Source organism: Gavialis gangeticus, unplaced genomic scaffold (genome assembly GCF_001723915.1).
Source record: "Gavialis gangeticus isolate Ggan-Ray unplaced genomic scaffold, GavGan_comp1, whole genome shotgun sequence".
In the NCBI taxonomy this organism is placed as follows: Eukaryota; Metazoa; Chordata; order Crocodylia; family Gavialidae; genus Gavialis; species Gavialis gangeticus.
The window spans coordinates 59,389,880-59,406,508 of NW_017728994.1; the positions used below are offsets into that span (position 1 = coordinate 59,389,880).

The 16,629-nt window shown below is 46.0% G+C and overlaps 2 protein-coding genes across 2 annotated transcripts in view; both read left to right on the plus strand.

Annotated features, from left to right (window-relative positions):
- LOC109287197 (pancreatic lipase-related protein 2-like) overlaps positions 1-7,431 on the plus strand; it is a 21,707-nt gene extending 14,276 nt beyond the window's left edge. Inside the window, exons 6-12 of the mRNA XM_019502162.1 lie at positions 1,545-1,652; positions 1,743-1,874; positions 2,371-2,489; positions 4,319-4,448; positions 4,809-4,920; positions 6,002-6,169; positions 7,341-7,431. Coding sequence (XP_019357707.1) covers positions 1,545-1,652; positions 1,743-1,874; positions 2,371-2,489; positions 4,319-4,448; positions 4,809-4,920; positions 6,002-6,169; positions 7,341-7,431 — 860 coding nt within the window. The remainder of the gene's footprint in view (positions 1-1,544; positions 1,653-1,742; positions 1,875-2,370; positions 2,490-4,318; positions 4,449-4,808; positions 4,921-6,001; positions 6,170-7,340) is intronic.
- A 6,706-nt stretch (positions 7,432-14,137) lies between these two features.
- The window catches only part of LOC109287264 (inactive pancreatic lipase-related protein 1-like), an 18,525-nt gene continuing 16,033 nt past the window's right edge, over positions 14,138-16,629 (plus strand). The window contains exons 1-3 of the mRNA XM_019502202.1: positions 14,138-14,186; positions 15,204-15,358; positions 16,186-16,311. Coding sequence (XP_019357747.1) covers positions 14,138-14,186; positions 15,204-15,358; positions 16,186-16,311 — 330 coding nt within the window. The remainder of the gene's footprint in view (positions 14,187-15,203; positions 15,359-16,185; positions 16,312-16,629) is intronic.

Genomic DNA, 16,629 nt, shown 5'->3' on the forward strand with positions numbered 1-16,629 from the left:
GTCGTAGAAGGCCACCAGGTTGCTTTGACAGGACCTGCCTCTAATGAACCCGTGTTGGTTGCCCCTAAGCATAATCTTCCCTGCTGGCCCCTCGTGGATGTGTGCCAGAATAATTCTCTCAAAAAGCTTACCCAGGACTGAGGTAAGACTAACTGGCCTATAGTTTCCCGGGTCCTCCTTCCTCCCCTTTTTGAAGATGGGAACCCCGTTGGCCCTCTTCCAGTCCTCCGGCACCACACCAGAGCACCGCGAGTGCTCGTAAATCCATGCCAGGGGTCCTGCAATGACTGCAGCCAATTCCTTTAGTACTCTGGGGTGGAGATCGTCCAGACCGGCTGACTTGAATACATCCGGTCCTTCCAGAAGTTCCCTGACTAGTTCTTCACTAACCCTTGGCCTAGGTGCGCCTCCCCTGGGGTCTGAGGGGGGCCCAGAGGGGGGGTGATTGTTCCGGTCCCTGCTTAGGAAAATGGAGGCACAACTGTGTGAATTGCACATTAGATCTCATTGTGCCTTTACCTGTACATGTCAAGGGGACCAGAGACCAAGTCCTCCCAAAACTAGAGTATCCAAGAAGCGTGGCATCCCAGGGGACAGGCAGGATGAGACAGCTGCTACATTTTCCAGACACACTGTTCCCAGGAAGATTGCCCTGTCACATAGGTCACCTGGAAAAAGCCTTTTCTCTACATTCTGCCTACAAGGTGCACGTTTTATTCGGGTATGTGTTGGATCCAAGAAAAATATGGTAATGATATCGTTAGTATTAGTTACAAACAGATGACCTGATGATAATAGCATCAAACCACCACTCTGGAGACAACAGGGTTTGTCCTGACTCTGCCTCTTGATATTCTGTGTGACCTTCAGCCACACGATCTCTCTGCACATCTGTAAAATGGGGGTAATACTTCCCTCCTCTCATTAGATTGCGAGAGCATCTCAGCGGGTGCTGCTGTAATACAAAGACACCACAGATCTAAAACACCCTCATTTTTCAATTCATACCCCTTGAAAATCCAGATAAACCACCATCTTAAATCCTGTTCTTCTCTTTGAGGCAAGGGTTTTTAAGGCGATACCTTTCACTGGTTGAGATAAAGTTAGACAAGCTTTCGAATGCAAGGCATTCTTCATCAGGTACCCTAACGAAGAGTTACTACCTTCTTCTCCTGATACAACACTATAAGGTCGAACAGAAAAGATTTTGTTGGTGTTGGAATGAATTTACAGAAAGACTTCCTTTAAAGAAGTTGAGACCCAGCGTGAGGCTAGTAAGGAAAGAGATGCTGAGGCTTAATTCTGCTTGTGCACTTATTAATTTTAGTAGTTGCTGGGAAAGTGCCTCACAATGTCCAAAAAAGCATTACGTTAAAGTGTTCATCACACTGCAATGCAGCCGTAGTCCATTTGGTTTTGGAGAAATTCAAGCCAGCATTCAACAAGCTTTATGCTGCATTTCAAAGTGATAATCTACACTAGGGGGAAAAGTTAAGGTACGACTTCACTCCATGCCACCCGGCACATATTTTAATTTTCTTTAGGCTTGGACCCTGCTGGAATGTTTTTTGAAGGAGCCCCTCCTGAAGTTCGACTGGACCCTTCAGATGCATTATTTGTCGACGTGATTCATAGTAATGCTGCCTTTTCTCCTGTTATAGGTAAGGCACCAAATGTCCTATGTGCAAGCAAATGTTTGCAGTGGCAGTCCTGGCACTAAGTTATCCACGGTTCTTACTATGTGTTTATCATAGGTTTTGGGATGTATAAAGCCACTGGAGACCTTGACTTTTACCCAAATGGAGGACATTCAATGCCTGGATGTGATCAGTTAGTTAATTGGGAAGACATGGATTCTGAATCTTCTGTTGATGGTAAACTTATTTCAACACTTTGCAATAATTTATTTGCACAGGTCTGCTCACCCTGCAGGCCTGAACAGAGATGTCAAAAGAGAGTTTTGTTAGGGACTTGTTTTAAAAACTAACCTTGCTTTATGCACACTTGGTGAGGGGTAGAAAAGAAGGCAAATCGCTGAGGGTTAGAATAAAGTTGTGCAGCCAGGTGTGGCACTAAAAGTGGTATTATGTTGTGCGGCTGTCATCCCAATATGGACAAACACAATCAATAAACCCAGGGTTTCTAGAAGGTTTGAGCTAAATTCTCCAGATAGGGAAAAATGAGTGCATTAGTCTGTTAAGGCAACACGCTTCTCCTGTGGTATTATAATCAGATAAGATTCACATAAGGATAATATATGGCCATACTATTGTGCCAGCCAGAAATTTTGCCATTATAAGAGCAAATATTGTACGTAGCCAAACATGGCAGGATACCCAAAAAACAACTTTCATCACTATGTTTCAACAGAAACTTTCAACGTTAATTGGTGCCATCATTCACGCAGCCATGAGTTTTATTTAGAAAGTATCCTGCACCCTGATGGATTCCTTGGTTATCCCTGTGTGACATACGAATCCTTCCAGTCGGTAAGCACAGCAGTCCAGGATTGGGTCACGACTTAAAAACCCAGCATTTCCACATTCCTGATGAGCAGACATCACACACTATGCAAGCACTGCATTGTTTGTCATCTCCCAGTGTCCAGCTGGGATCAGGATATGGGCAAGAAGGAAGTTCAAGCAGTAGAGAAGCAATACCAGCTGGGGGAGGAGTGGATGCGATAGGATGGAGGGACAGATCTTGATTCTCATGCCTGATCCCCTTCCTCCACTGGCAAAATCTTTCTGCCTTGATGATGCTACCAGTATATGGGAATCCTTATCTGTCCTATGCCATTTCCTGCCTGGCCTTTGCTACTAGCGGTGCACCAATAGAGAGTTTTTGAGCCAATACCGATGGATGATTTTTAACGGGCTATAAATCGGCCGACACTAATCCGATTCCAATATGCAGCCAGGCAGCTTGGAGAGAGGCATTTGGCTGGTAAGTCTGTTGTGGGGGACGGGGCATGAGGGGCAGATTGAGGCCCCTGCAGTGAAGGAGGGAGTTGGGCTGGGGCTGGGGCAAGGGCAGGGGTTGCACAGCCAGGGCAAAGTGGGGGATGTAGCTGCAAGCAGCTCATTTGGGGGGTGTGGGGACAGTTCCCGCCTCTGCATGCACCCTGGGAGGGCATGGGGGGCATTTGCCCCTAGATTTTGCACGGGGCAAGGTGGGCTGGGACTTTGGGCTGGGGCAGTGCCAAGCTCTTCCTGATAGGAGGATGGGCTGGGCTGGGCTGTGCTTGAGGCGGATGATGGCGGCACTGGGAAAGGGGTTATGGGGTGAGGGGGCCTGCAGCCACCTGAAAATTCACCATACCCCTCCAAACCCCACTCCGCCGCCCAGCCTGGCCAAGCTCCCCCACCAGGAAGAGCCCAGCGCACCCCGGTTCCAGCCCACAGTGGCAGCCCACCCTTGTCCCATATGCATATCCGGAGGCACACGCCCCCCCTGCCCTCCTGGGGTGCGCACAGCGACCAGAGCTGCCTACCCCTCCCCATGTCCCCAGGACAAGCCATTCGCAGCTCTGTTCTCCACTCCACTTGTATGGCACCTGCCCCTGCCCCAGCCCCACTACCTCCCTCACCGTGGGGTCCTCAATCTGCGCCTCCCGACCCCTCTTCCCTCACAACACACTCACCAGCCTGACCCGGCTGCTCTCCACACTGCCACGCTGTGCTGCTGGCCGCCTGTATGCCGCAGCTGCGTGCATGCACGGGGCATTAATCAGCCACACCAGCCAAAAAAAGCCAATTGCCAATGCAGTCAATTTTTCTTATATCGGTGCTGATCTGATACGGGACCGATATATCAATGCACCTCTATTTGCTATTGGGTGCATAGCCAGTGAAAATAAGTGCAGTCAGGCATCTCTACATGGCTGCAATTCCTGGCGGGAAGAACAGGATCCAGGAGCCACAGGTGGACCATAGGTCTCTCTACTTTATTATAAGGATGAACCGATCCCAAATCAGAGTGCGTCTAAAAACTTAACTGAAAGCTAGCTTCACCCCCTTTCTCCCTGCATTGTGCCTAGTGCAGCGTGGGCATAGGTTCTCCCTATGCCTTCTGTTAGAGGGGCTTGGGGCCACAGCTACATAATGGGTGTACATATCTGCTCATTTCGTTATCACATGCGTGAGGATAAATGACGGGAAGAGACAATGATACTGGAAACACGGTGGTTAAATACCCTGGATGCGGGCGACTGCCTAGAATTGGACAGGAACAGAGCAAGCCTCAGCTGAAGCCCAAGTCTCTTGAGAGTTAAGATGAAAAAACATCCGTCATTAACAGTTGTTCTTCCTTTCCTCAGGGAGCCTGCTTCCCATGCTCCAGAAAAGGCTGCCCAATGATGGGTCACTACGCTGATCGGTTTCCATATAAACAGAAGAAAAGAAACCAAAAATATTTTTTAAATACAGGAGCCTTCCCACCCTTTATTAGTAAGTATAGGCAGTAAACTACATGCACGGATGAAAGAATGGGACTAGAAAGAGGCTACGATGTACACCTTGCTGTTATAAACCTCCAATAACCTGGACAGTCCTGGTTTCTACCTTTCTTGCTTACAACTGTTGTTGGCCACAAAGAAAAGAAAAGAAAAGAAACTGGTCGCTAAAATCCACTCCTGCTAAGACTCTTGAATGGCCCGTTCATAAAGTGAGAACAGAAATAACATTTTGCCTTTGCAGAGTGAACACCTGCACGGTGAAAAAGACAACTTTCGTTCTTGCTGCTATTTCAGTTTTAGGTTCCTTGCAAAAGCCACAACCTAATTATATTTCACTTTTGTTGTTACGTAGGCTGGAGACAGAAGGTCTCTCTCAAACTGTCTGGAACAAGGAGCGTGATGGGGGAAATAAACATGGTTTTTCAGGACACCGAGGGGAACACCCAGCAGTACCAAATTGGCAGGTAACACCAGAGTGAATAATGGGTATTAATATGCACATCTGTTTATGATGCATGTTCACCTCTGTAAGCAACAAGCACCTGTTAGTTGTCCCACCTTGTTAGTTAACAACTTAAAAGATGGTTGCAAATTATAGCCTAGACAAGACCTACAAGCCAATGGTTAAAACTAGAAACAGAATCCAGGGGAAAGAGTTGATTCCACAACATTTAACAAGGGCTGAAGTCCAAACTGCACACTGAAGAAAAGGCACAGCTGTTCAGGCAGCTCATTCAAAGGCTGCTCGTGCTTCCAGAAAACTTTTGGCTCACACTGGGCATGTTCATTAGTTTCAACACAGGCACTGCACAGCCACTCCCACAACAGCACTAGTCCAAACTTGTTAACATTTTCTCTCCCATATGCTAGCAATTCTCTGTTGTCACCGATTTGCTGCATGATTGCACGCAAGCCAGTTCACCACTGCACCTTAGTTTTCACCATCCATAAAATGGGTGCAAGATTAATCTAGACCACATTAAATGGCATGCAGACTGTTGGATTAAGGCATCTTTTGCCATCAAATGTCAACTCCCACCTCCAGCTGGGCAAGGATGACAACTTTTATTGCCCACTCACTAACTTCTAAAACCAGCACACTTGTGCTTCCTCCCGGATGTCCTATATGCTAGGAAAGATCTCTCTGCAATCAGCTGCAAAGTACCTCTTTCCCCTTCTCAAAACTCACTGGCTGTGCTTAGAAAACAACTTGGCAATAGTTCGACTTTTGGTAAGAGAATTCCCTGTTCTATGACCAACATTGTCTAATTATTCTCTGACACGCCGCCTTTCTGCATCTATCTGTGGCCCTTAACTTTACACTGTAAACTCCTTAATACAAGGGTTGTCTTGTTCTGGTTTGTGGTTACATTGCAGGATGTGGTCTTTGGCACTAGGGTACTAAGAATAAAACTCAAGTGCTCTAACATACAAGGACCAACGTGCTGGAAGTTTTGGGGTTTTTTTACAACTCAACCCAGAGTGGCAACCCCTCGGCAAAAACTGTTTCCAATAGCACTATTTTCCTCTTTTGCCTGTTTGTAGGGGATTCCTCTGTCAATACTACATTTATAAAAAGTACATCGATTTCAAAATGAATCCCAGGGAAATTACGAAAGTTGAATTTCTCTGGAAGACGTCTCCATTCACTCCACCCTGGGCCGAACTGGGAGCAGTTACAGTCAGCATAGTCAATGGAGAAGACGGACACACGTGAGTACGCTCAGGTTAAAGCAGCATCGTGCTGGAAAGGGCTGCAAGCATTTGGAGAACAGGAGACCTTAACCTCAATCCTGATACTTTGGACACAAAGATTTTGCAATTTTTTGGGGGGATTCTGGCCAAGACTGCACAGTGGGAGACCGGATTGAGATGTGCATCGTAGGTAGGACACAGGATGCAATTATTCTGTTCACCTTGATACAGGGAGGGAGGAGGGACTCAGCTGCAGTACAGCTACGCCTCGCTTAACGCCGCAGTTACGGTCTTGAAAAATGTGACTTTAAGCAAAACGATGTTAAGCAAATCCAATTATGTCACAGTAGTTACCTACTAGCAGGCAGCAGCCAAACAATGTTATAACTGACTTTAAAACGAGTATGTTCTCTAATAGATCAGCGACATCATAACAAAACAGCGTTAACCAGGATGACGTTCAGTGAGGAGTACCCGTACTGTGTCCAGTTTTGGACACTATAGGAAAGATGTAGACAAACTGAAGTAAAAAGAATGACAAGGGGTTTAGGAGTCATGGACCTGTGCAAAAAGGCTGAAGGAAGCCAAGAAAGAGAGAAAGTGGGGGTGAAATTGTACATGGCAACGTTGAGCAATTATTCTCCTTGCCTGTTGGAGAAGAGCAAATAGTTAAATAGGCTTGGGGTACGGAAAAGAAAATTAAAAAGAAGAAAAAGGCTAGATATTAGGAAAAGATTTTCGACTTTTAGAGATCGTTAAGCAAAGGTTAAACAAGTACATGTCAGGGATGGTCTGAATATTTTTAAGCCCATGTCATTGCAAGGGATGGGATAAATGATCTTTTGAGATCTCTTCCAGCCCTACATTTCTGGGATTCATGTTATTCATATTTCAAGAGCCAAATTCGATATTAGAGTTCGCTCCCATAAGGGGGAACTCATCCCAGAGTAGACAGCTATTGCACATAGACTGCGGACCGTGTCAGTCCCATTCAGTCCCTCTCAACTATACTTTGAACGAGAGCTAAAAAGTACACAGAGGTCTTAGGCTGGTCAAGAGTAGAGTTGTTGCACTCAAGATCATAGCTGGCAGTCTCTGCTTATGTTGAGTCAATGCAACCAACAGCCTGACATCCTTCTGGAAAAAACAACCTTACCGAAATATTGACTTAAGTTGTTTTTCTTGCCAGGTCTACCTTTTGTGGCAATGAAACGGTGACATATGAAGTTCCACAGCTACTCAAGCCTTGCAAAAAATCACTGGACGTTGCTGCTGTATGAGTGGCATACATAGCCATATGAGACCTGTCCTCTCAAATGGGTTCATATTACAGATAGTTATTAAAATAAAATGCATTTTTACCCTGAATGATGACTGGTTTCTCAGCTTTGCGTAAGTGTGCTGACAGCTTTTGCAATTAAAAAGTCATTGCTTCTAAAATTTCTCCAATTCCACTTTTACTGAGACAGCGAGCAAGGGGGGCAACCAAAGCTTATATGTGAGCTCATCAGAATACACCATCACACACAAAAATACTAGTAAAGTGGCAGAAACAAACAGGAGCAATTTGTGTTGCATTAGCATTTGTCAGATTTTCTCTGTTCTGAATGCATGCGCAACTCTGGTTAATTCACTTGCAAGACAAAAGTCGTTACTCTTAAGGTTTAATTCACCATAGTCCTGATTTCCCACCAGTGTCCCTGCCCCCCCCCAACTCCTACTAATTAGTTGCTACCAAATAATTAGCTATCAACAGCATTCCCCTTGGAGCGGTGAATGAACCAGCGTTTTAATGTCCGATGGGAACATCCTCCTTGCAATTCGCACTGCTGTCTTCAAGCATTCCAATAACATGCTGCAACCTTACATTCAAGGCAAAAAACATGCACAAGGTACAACAAGAAGCAGAAACAACCCAGGTCACCCGGCTTGTGACAGTCCTTCACATGCTGCAGCCTCAACACAAGCAGGAAACATCCCTGCACTTATACAAGGCATGATGCAGGTGGCAGGATTCACCGCAGCCCCCTGGCCATGCAGAGAGCAGGGGCACCAGAAATAAATGCCATTTGTGCCACCTCTTCTCCAAGCAGCCAGCCTGGCCATCCCACATAGGTTATATAGCACATGGCCCTTCTCATGTGGGTCTGCATCCTTCACATCCCTTTCCTGCTGGCTTGCAGTGCCAGCCCTGGACAGCCCCAAGGCTGGGACCAACACAGCAGGCTGCTCCGCAGCGGAGGGCTGTGACCAAGCAGTCTGAGCTCTCTCCTGCCCCCAACTTTCAAAGTGCCCAGAATTTGCCCTTTATCAAACCCTCTTTTGCAATACTGCATTTGGAGGAGGGACAACTTCTCAGCCCTATGTCCCCACGCACGCTGAGAGCAAACAGGCAGGGTTAGCCTATCACTAGGTTACACTGGGTTTTTTCCAGGAGCACCTTGTGTCACTCCCATCCCTGCAAGAGGACCCCCTGGAGATGCAGAGACAGAAAGCGAGGGCTTGGGGTGGGACAACACGCCTGAGGGGAAAGAGTCCTTGGAGGGGCCAAGCCCAAATGGCATCTCACAGCCAAACCTGCCCTGCAAACCCAGCTTGCAAGCTGGACTCAGGGGCAGGACAAATGCATGCTGCAGAGGTCCCCCACTTCCTCCCCTCCACTCCCCAGCCTGCTGCAGTGCAGTCCCAGAGGCCCAGGCATGCTCTTACCTCCTCCTCTCAGTCTTCTCAAGCTCCTGGGAGCACAGAAAGAAGCAGGGAGACCCTCAGCTCCCAGTTGAAGGGCACCATGTTGTGATCATGCGCAGGCCTGGAGACTGCAAGCAGGCTTGCACAGCACCTCCTGGGGGCAGAAGCCTAGTACTGCAGTCTCCCGCATAGGCCCAGGGCACCCCACCGCGTGGTGTTCTCAGCCCCGAGCGAGGTGCGTGGGGAGAGTCAGCACAGCCACGCTAAGCAAAACGTCAGGAAATGAGGAGAGGAGAGCTGTGCTTAACTCGAGCCTGACCCTTTCTGGGGCTGAGGTGTCGTGTAGCTTGCACCTGCTGACTCTCACACCTGTATCCAGGCTCTTGAAAACATTCACGCCTCAGGGTGCGAGCAGCAAGGGGCACATTGCAAAGTGCAGGTGTCCTTGTTTTGGCCCCTTTTTTCTGTTGTATTTGGTTAACAGACTCTCTGAGGGCTTCTACACCACAGCTGTAGTTTAGACATAACTAAGCTAACTGGGGTATAACGCAAAGTTACTCCGGAAGCACCGAGTTCAGTCCAGCTTAGTATTTACTCTGTTCTTCAGGGTTGCACTGAGCCACATGCTGCCTTGGCTGAACTATTTGCAGAACGCAGACTAGCTAATCTAAAGCTAGTTTGAGTCTATCTATACAGTGACTGTGGTGTAGACATACACCAAAGCCATATCGAGTCACACATATACCCAGCATAACACCTACCCCTTGAGAATCAGCTGCAATGAGTTACAGGTGTTCCTAGAAAAATATAGGTTATAACTGAAAGAAATTACCCCCCACCCACATACCCATTAATGTGGGAGGAAGGTTATGCCCTACTTAATTTCCTAGGAAGCTCTCAAATGTTATTCTCTGTAGTTGGACCTGTTGCAAACTGTTGTGCTTTTACCATATGTCCCATGATATTTGCTGATTTTTGCAGAGCCCGCAAGCTGGGATCAGGTGATTGATTTTTTTTAAGCGAGCTTCCAGCACTCATCTTCACAGACAAAAACCTGGAAGTCTGAGCACTAAATGTGCCAGCACAATAAGGCATATAAAAATATTAATTTTATATTTTAGTTTTAATTTTAACTCTCAGGGTTTTTTACATCTCAGTATTTAAGATGATTTGGGGGGCATGACATGATTTTTTTCATGCTTAGGCTTGATAATACTGCTCTACACCCTGAACAGTGCATGTAAAATGAGCAGTGTTCAAAGTTCATTCCATTCTCTGGATCTCCCAGTGAATTTCCTCTTAGCACTTTCTTAGGCCCCAGACCTGCAAATACTTATATGCACATTTAACTTTATGCACGTCAGAACTCCATCTGAAATCAATAGGACTACTCTCTATTTGGTAATTTTAACCATCCAGCAAGCCACACATGCGTATCAACCTCATCGTTAACGTGCCTGAACTCATGCATGTAAAAAGAGACACATAGGTAAGTGTCTTCAGAATCATGGCCCTGCATCGCAGAGTCAAGGACTTTGGGGTCCGTTAGATCAGCTGGTCTGTGCTCTTCTATAACACCAGACCTCAAATTTCTATGTGGAGCCAGTACCTTGTGTGTGATGAAAGAAAACCTTCCAGAATGACAGGCATCTCTGAAAAAAATGCATTTAGCATTTAAAAAACAAACCTGGAAAACCTGTTTATGTTCTGCAAAGTTTGATCTTAGCAATCAGGCTGACGCTGCTAGAGTTCAAGGCATGGGCATTCTTTGTCAAGGAAAAAGATAAGCTAAATTACACAGTGGAAAGCCAAAACATGTTGATCTTTTCCCTGTTCCCTTCTTGTACCTACACTTGCAAGGATGTGGTTATTTATGTTTCACTGCTATTTTGATAGCAATAGAAACAACACATTCAAAATCTTTTGGAATTAACAGGAACACAATTCTTAATAAACCATATAAGAAAGCCTCTTAAAAAGGGCTATGCAAAATCACCAGTGAAATCACACGCAATCCTAGGCTCTGCTTAAGAAGGCTGTATTCATGGGTATAGGAGGAAATCATAAACAGGCTCGTCTGCACCTGCACCCGCATCCAAAGGGGCTTGTTCCTATTAGTGGGTGCATGGAATTGCTCCCCTCTTGCATTCATTCCCCTTTCACACTTTTTAACAACATCTCTAAGAGGTTCATTCCCCCTTGAATTCAAATTCTGGTTGCTCCTGTTATCTTCCTCAAATCCTCCTTTCCACAGCCCACTTCCAAGAGTAAAAAGGCCCAAACAACTCTGATGTAACTTAAAACAGCCTAAGTGCTGCTCTTACTGACGGACTATAGCGATCCTATTCACGGTCAGCTCTTCCCACCAGTGCTCATCCAGAGGCCTCCAAGCTGCAGCCCTGCCCACTTCTCAAAAGGTCTCCTGGGCAGAGGGTGGGTTGTGCAGTGTAGATCCAGCCTGAACACAGGCTGAAGATTTGACCAGTGACTCGATTTGCTAATGAGAATAACGATGAGAGCCTTGGAGCAGTTACAATGGGAACCCACTGAACTCTGCCCCCACTGGCACCTAAAATACAGGAGCTGCCCCTCTCTGGTATCATTCTTCATGAGGACACACCAAGCCTCCCATTCTGCAACCTCGTCCACACCATGCAAATAAGTCCCCTTGCAGACATGGCAAAACATAGAGTAAGGCTGGCAGAACGGTGCCCCTAGCAAAGACCAGAACAACCGCACCAAACCCATTAAAACTTTGTTCCTGTGGATGTTGGCAGCTTGGCATGTGCACAGCTGGTGACCTTTCATTCCTTCCCACAGGTCGAGATTGGGGGGTATCAGCACATGAAAGGACATGTGGCTCTAAGATACAGTTTATGGGCATCACAAGGTTGACAAAGCTTGTAAGTGCAATTCAGCCCGTGCAGCACCTGTGTATCTCTTCATCCCGCTCAGGCTCTTCCTATTGGGCAGTGGTTTCCAGCCTTCACTGGCCCACAGACAGCACTGAGCAAGTAGCATCTTGCAGGCAACACCATGGTTTGCTCTCCCTGTCACCCTCATTTGTCTCTGGGTAAATCTTTTATTAGACCAACTCAAATAGTTGGAAAAATTCTTCTTAGCGAACTTTTGGGTATAAATACCCTTCATCAGACTGTGAGTGCATCTGCAGTTGGTATGTGCTCTTCCTGGCTGGAATGAGTCGTAAAGAAGCCAGAAGCACATTTTGCCTAGGAGCTATGAGCTGGGGGCCACTGTTGGTGGGTTTAGGGGAGACTCCGGTAGTCTGACAGCCGCCTGGTGCTGTCCATTTCCACCTTTCAAACATTTCTTTACAGGAAGAGCTACAACCATTCTGCATGATACAAACCTCCTGGATTAGAGCAGCCACAGCAGTTGCTGGAGGGTATTTTATAGGTGGACGTGCTTCCAGCATGCTTGACTGCAGAGGGGCAACACAGATGGGCAAGTATGCACCTGCCCCAGCAAGAGGGGCTCAGGCACCCTCAGGAGACAGACAGGTGATGGGCTAACACCAGCATAATTTACATCAGCATTGCACATCCTGCTTTGTATAGATCAGCCCCATCCTTTCCTGATTTCCCCCAACACATTCAATGTGCCACCTGCCCTATGTCACACCCCATACTCCACCCCCTAATTCTCATGGCCTGAGTCCTAGCTCCTCTCCTCTTCCCAGCAGCACTCTCCTTAATTCCCACTCCCCCCACAGCCCTCGTAGCATGAACCACTTCTCCTGCTATCCCACCGCACTTCTGCAGCACCTCACCCTCCACTCCATCTAGGAAGCAGTCACACGAGTCACGTATATTCCTCTTGAATGCATGTTTCCTGAATCTCAACTCCAACTACATTTCCCCAAACTAAAGAAGTTTCTTTGACCAATGTCATTTGGTATTTTTTTTTCCAGATTTCTGCCAGGGCTCCAATTCCAACAGCATTAGTTGAAGGGGGGAGATCAGGGTCACTTGCACTAACTCAAAAATTTTATTGGCTTCTTATGCGTCATGGAATATATTTGAGCTATGAACATGAGGCTCGTGCCTATATTGACAGCTCAACTGGTATTGAATGTTATGTTCTTTTTCATGCAATGTTTAGTTATCTGGTGGAACTCATTGCCATGGGGTGTTGTGGAGGCTGATAAATTTAACTGGCTTCAAAGAGGGATTGAACAAATTCATGGAGGACAGGTGCATGGAGGGAGAAGGGGGATATTAAACTTGATATTTACGGGTGCAATGTCCAAATTAGGACTTCCTAGGCCTCAAAATACTGGAAGCCATAGGAGAAGAGGGGCAGGCAGTGGATGAATCTAGATAGGCTCTGCATAAATCATCTTCCCTTTAGCACCCACTCTGTGCCATGGGGAGGTACAGGATACTGGGCTAGATGGAACTGAGGTCTGAACCAGCATGGCATCTCTTAAGTTCCTATGTTTGATTTAGCTTCCCCAAAAGGTCGTTTTTGATCCTGCAGGTGTGAACAAAATATATCAGTAGACTCTATCGCCCTAATGAAGCGTCTTTTTTTTTTCCTGGAGAAGGGACTAAATCTTAGGAACCTTTGTCATAAATTACCCCAAAGTTGGCACGTTAACCCCACCTTGCAAGCCAAGCATTCATGTGGGACATCAAACATTTAGAAAAGTCGACCTTTAAGGAAAAGGGTTCTTGACCTTAAATCTAGCGAAGCTGGCACACCACAATAAACTACAATCTGAAGTAAATACATTTTCTTATCTTTCTGGGGTGTTTTCAAGGATAATCTGTGTTATATAAAAACAGGTAAAGTTTGTTTAGCAGTGCAAAGCTACTCAAGGTAGAGTATTGCACCGTGAGTTTTTCTTTGTATAGCTTGTCCTGTAATAACTATTGCTGAGGCAGGGGTGGGGGTATGTCTACATTTCTGTTCAAAGATGAGAGTGAAGCTTCAGTGGACTTACCCAAGCCAGATTTAAATTAGCCGGGTTGCCCAGTGCTATTACAGCCATAGCAGCATGGAGCTGAGTATAGACCAACTGTTCAAGAATTGACCCTGGTCGCTGGGTCGGTTTTGCAGCTCACACAAAGCCCCATACTGCTGTGGGCTATGCTGCTCTCGGCATCCAAGTGAGTTAATTTAAATCTATGAATAATCGCCATGGCTTTGGACTGCAGTGTAGAAATGCCCAGAGTCACTGTTCAGTACAGTTGCAGAATGATCACAAGAAAAATAAATGAACACAAAGCTCTCCGAAGCAAGCGAGTCTTATTGTTTCCTTGTTGATTCTTCCAGATGCTCAAAATTTGGACCACTGTGCTTTTTCTGCTGGGTGCAGTGAAAGGTAAGACATAAGATTTATTTCAATGCAGGGTTTTCTCTTCTGGCTCATTTTGCAAGGGTTTTAATTCTATACAGCGACGGTTCTATGCCAAACGACTATGGTTATATTGCTTGCATTTCATGTATAGGAAACTCGGGCAGTATGGTTTGCTACCTCATGTGGAGCTCCGAGGCAGGAATTTGGGGGAATTTGCTTCCTCAACACAGCTTTACTGGCTTTGTCTTTTCAATCGGGTCAGTACATTAGGGGAAGGCCTCCCTGAGCCTTAGGTCTTTTTTGTCTATTGGGGCCAGGCCTGGATGCAGGTGGTAGTCAGTTAGGGCCAGGATGCTCCGGCTGTCCAGAGAAAAATGCAGTGCAGGGGCCAAAGGAGAGAGTCTTTGAAGCACACCCTTGCAAGAGATGCAGCATAATTCCCACTCTATAACAGGTCTTCCCTGCTCTGTGGGTCTGTATAGAAACCAAAAAATCATAGAAAAGTAGGGCTGGAAGGGACCTCCAGGGGTCATCAAGTCTAACCCCTGATGGAGGTAGGATCGTCCCTATGCAAACCATCCTATACAGATCCATGGTCTAACCTACTAGTGAAACTACATAGTTAACCCTGATACAACCACAAGACATAACACCCTAAGCAGCCACAAGTAAAGTAGAGGGGCCATGGCAGCCAACATCCTGCTGCTGCAAAGGTTGTTAAAATAAGCTCAAGAGATCCTAGGAAGGGGACCACCCCCCCCCCACTACAGAGGAAGGCAAAAACCCCCAAAATCCGCTCCAGTCTGACCATGGGCTAAAATTCCTTCCTGACCCCAAATGCGTTGAGGGTGCAGCCCTCTCTTTGTTCCTACTAGGATTGGTAGCGGTCAGGGAGGGGGTATCACGAAAGGGAATAACCGTCAGTCTTCAGGTTGCAAAGTTGGAAGCACAACAAGTGCTTTGGGAGAGGGGTGGTCTTGGACCGACTGCAACCTCATCTTTCTTCATTCGCACCCAAATGATCTGATCTGTGCACTACAGGAGAGCAAGTTTGCTTCGATAGGCTTGGCTGCTTCTCAGATGATATACCATGGGCTGGAACCGTAGAAAGGCCAATTGCGAAGTTACCCTGGAGTCCGGAAAGGATAAATGCCCGCTTCCTTCTCTACACTAAAATCAATCCTAATCACTATCAGGTAAGACCTGTTGCTGTTTAAGTATTACAAGAATTGTATACATACAAAACACAAACACAGACTTATCAGCTCTTAGCACTCCTAGGACTGCTAAGGATAGAAAGGGCCAGGTCTCTAAAATATTCAGGGAGTAACCTTCACCAGCTTCTCAGAAAGTTCCTGTCTAGTTTCCTATGACGTTCAGTAAGTCTCACGGAGCAGAAATTCTCACCCGTGGCTTCTGTAAGTGATTTTTTGAAGACCTCACCAACCCTGTGCCAACCAAATGGCTTCCCTAAAGAAGACCATGAGTCGCTTTCTCCTTTATGTCCATTGATAAATGTTAAGGAAATATGGAGTATTAGAGGGCATTTGATAAGCAGAGGGAAGCACTTCTTAAGCAGAGGCTGAAATCGTGGCTCTGGCAATAGCAATAGCCAAAGTCAATAGCAAAATTCACATTGACAGGAATGGAGACAGAATTTCCCCCAAGTGTGAACCCTGCAAACCATAAGTCACAGGCTCATCTTCACATACACATCAGTAAATGCATATGATAAGCCCCTCCAATTAACTAGTTAATCGTGCAATAAATTTAGACCGGCCATACTTGTAAAGTCATTACCACACCATAAAAATGTCCATCCAGCTATAAAAAGAGCCAACCAGCTATAAGGTTACTGCTTGAAAACATGTAATTTGTAGCTGGTTTCTATCCAGCTTTCATTTGAAGATTTAGCAGGGCTCATACTGATCGTAAAAGCTGGCCTTAAGTAGCAAAAGCAATGCTTTCTAATCTGCAGAGTTACTCTGGATTTAAACATTTACAATTGTATTATCTACAACAGGAGATCACTGCAACCAATCCAACAACTATTGACTACTCAAATTTCAACGCGAGCAAGATAACCCGGTTTATTACGCATGGATTTATAGACCAAGGAGAAGAAACTTGGCTGTCAGACATGTGCAGGGTATGGTACTACAGATACTTAGGTCACATTTATAAATGCATTCCTCAAAATTACATATTTTTTTCTATTTCTAACCAATGTACCTCATGCTATCTGTGCTGACAAGAAGCTTTTACTTCTTCCTCTAGAAAAGAATGACATAAAATGTTGCTCCGCTAAAATCTGTTCAATCCTGGCTCTACATCGCTAAGAAAACTAATAGGCAAAAAGGGCCAAAGTATCCTCCTTGTTGAAGTCAATGGGTTTACACAAGTAAACGGTAACAGAATTTGGTCCAGTCACTCTTTTGTTTCCCTGATGTACAACCCCCCCCCCCCC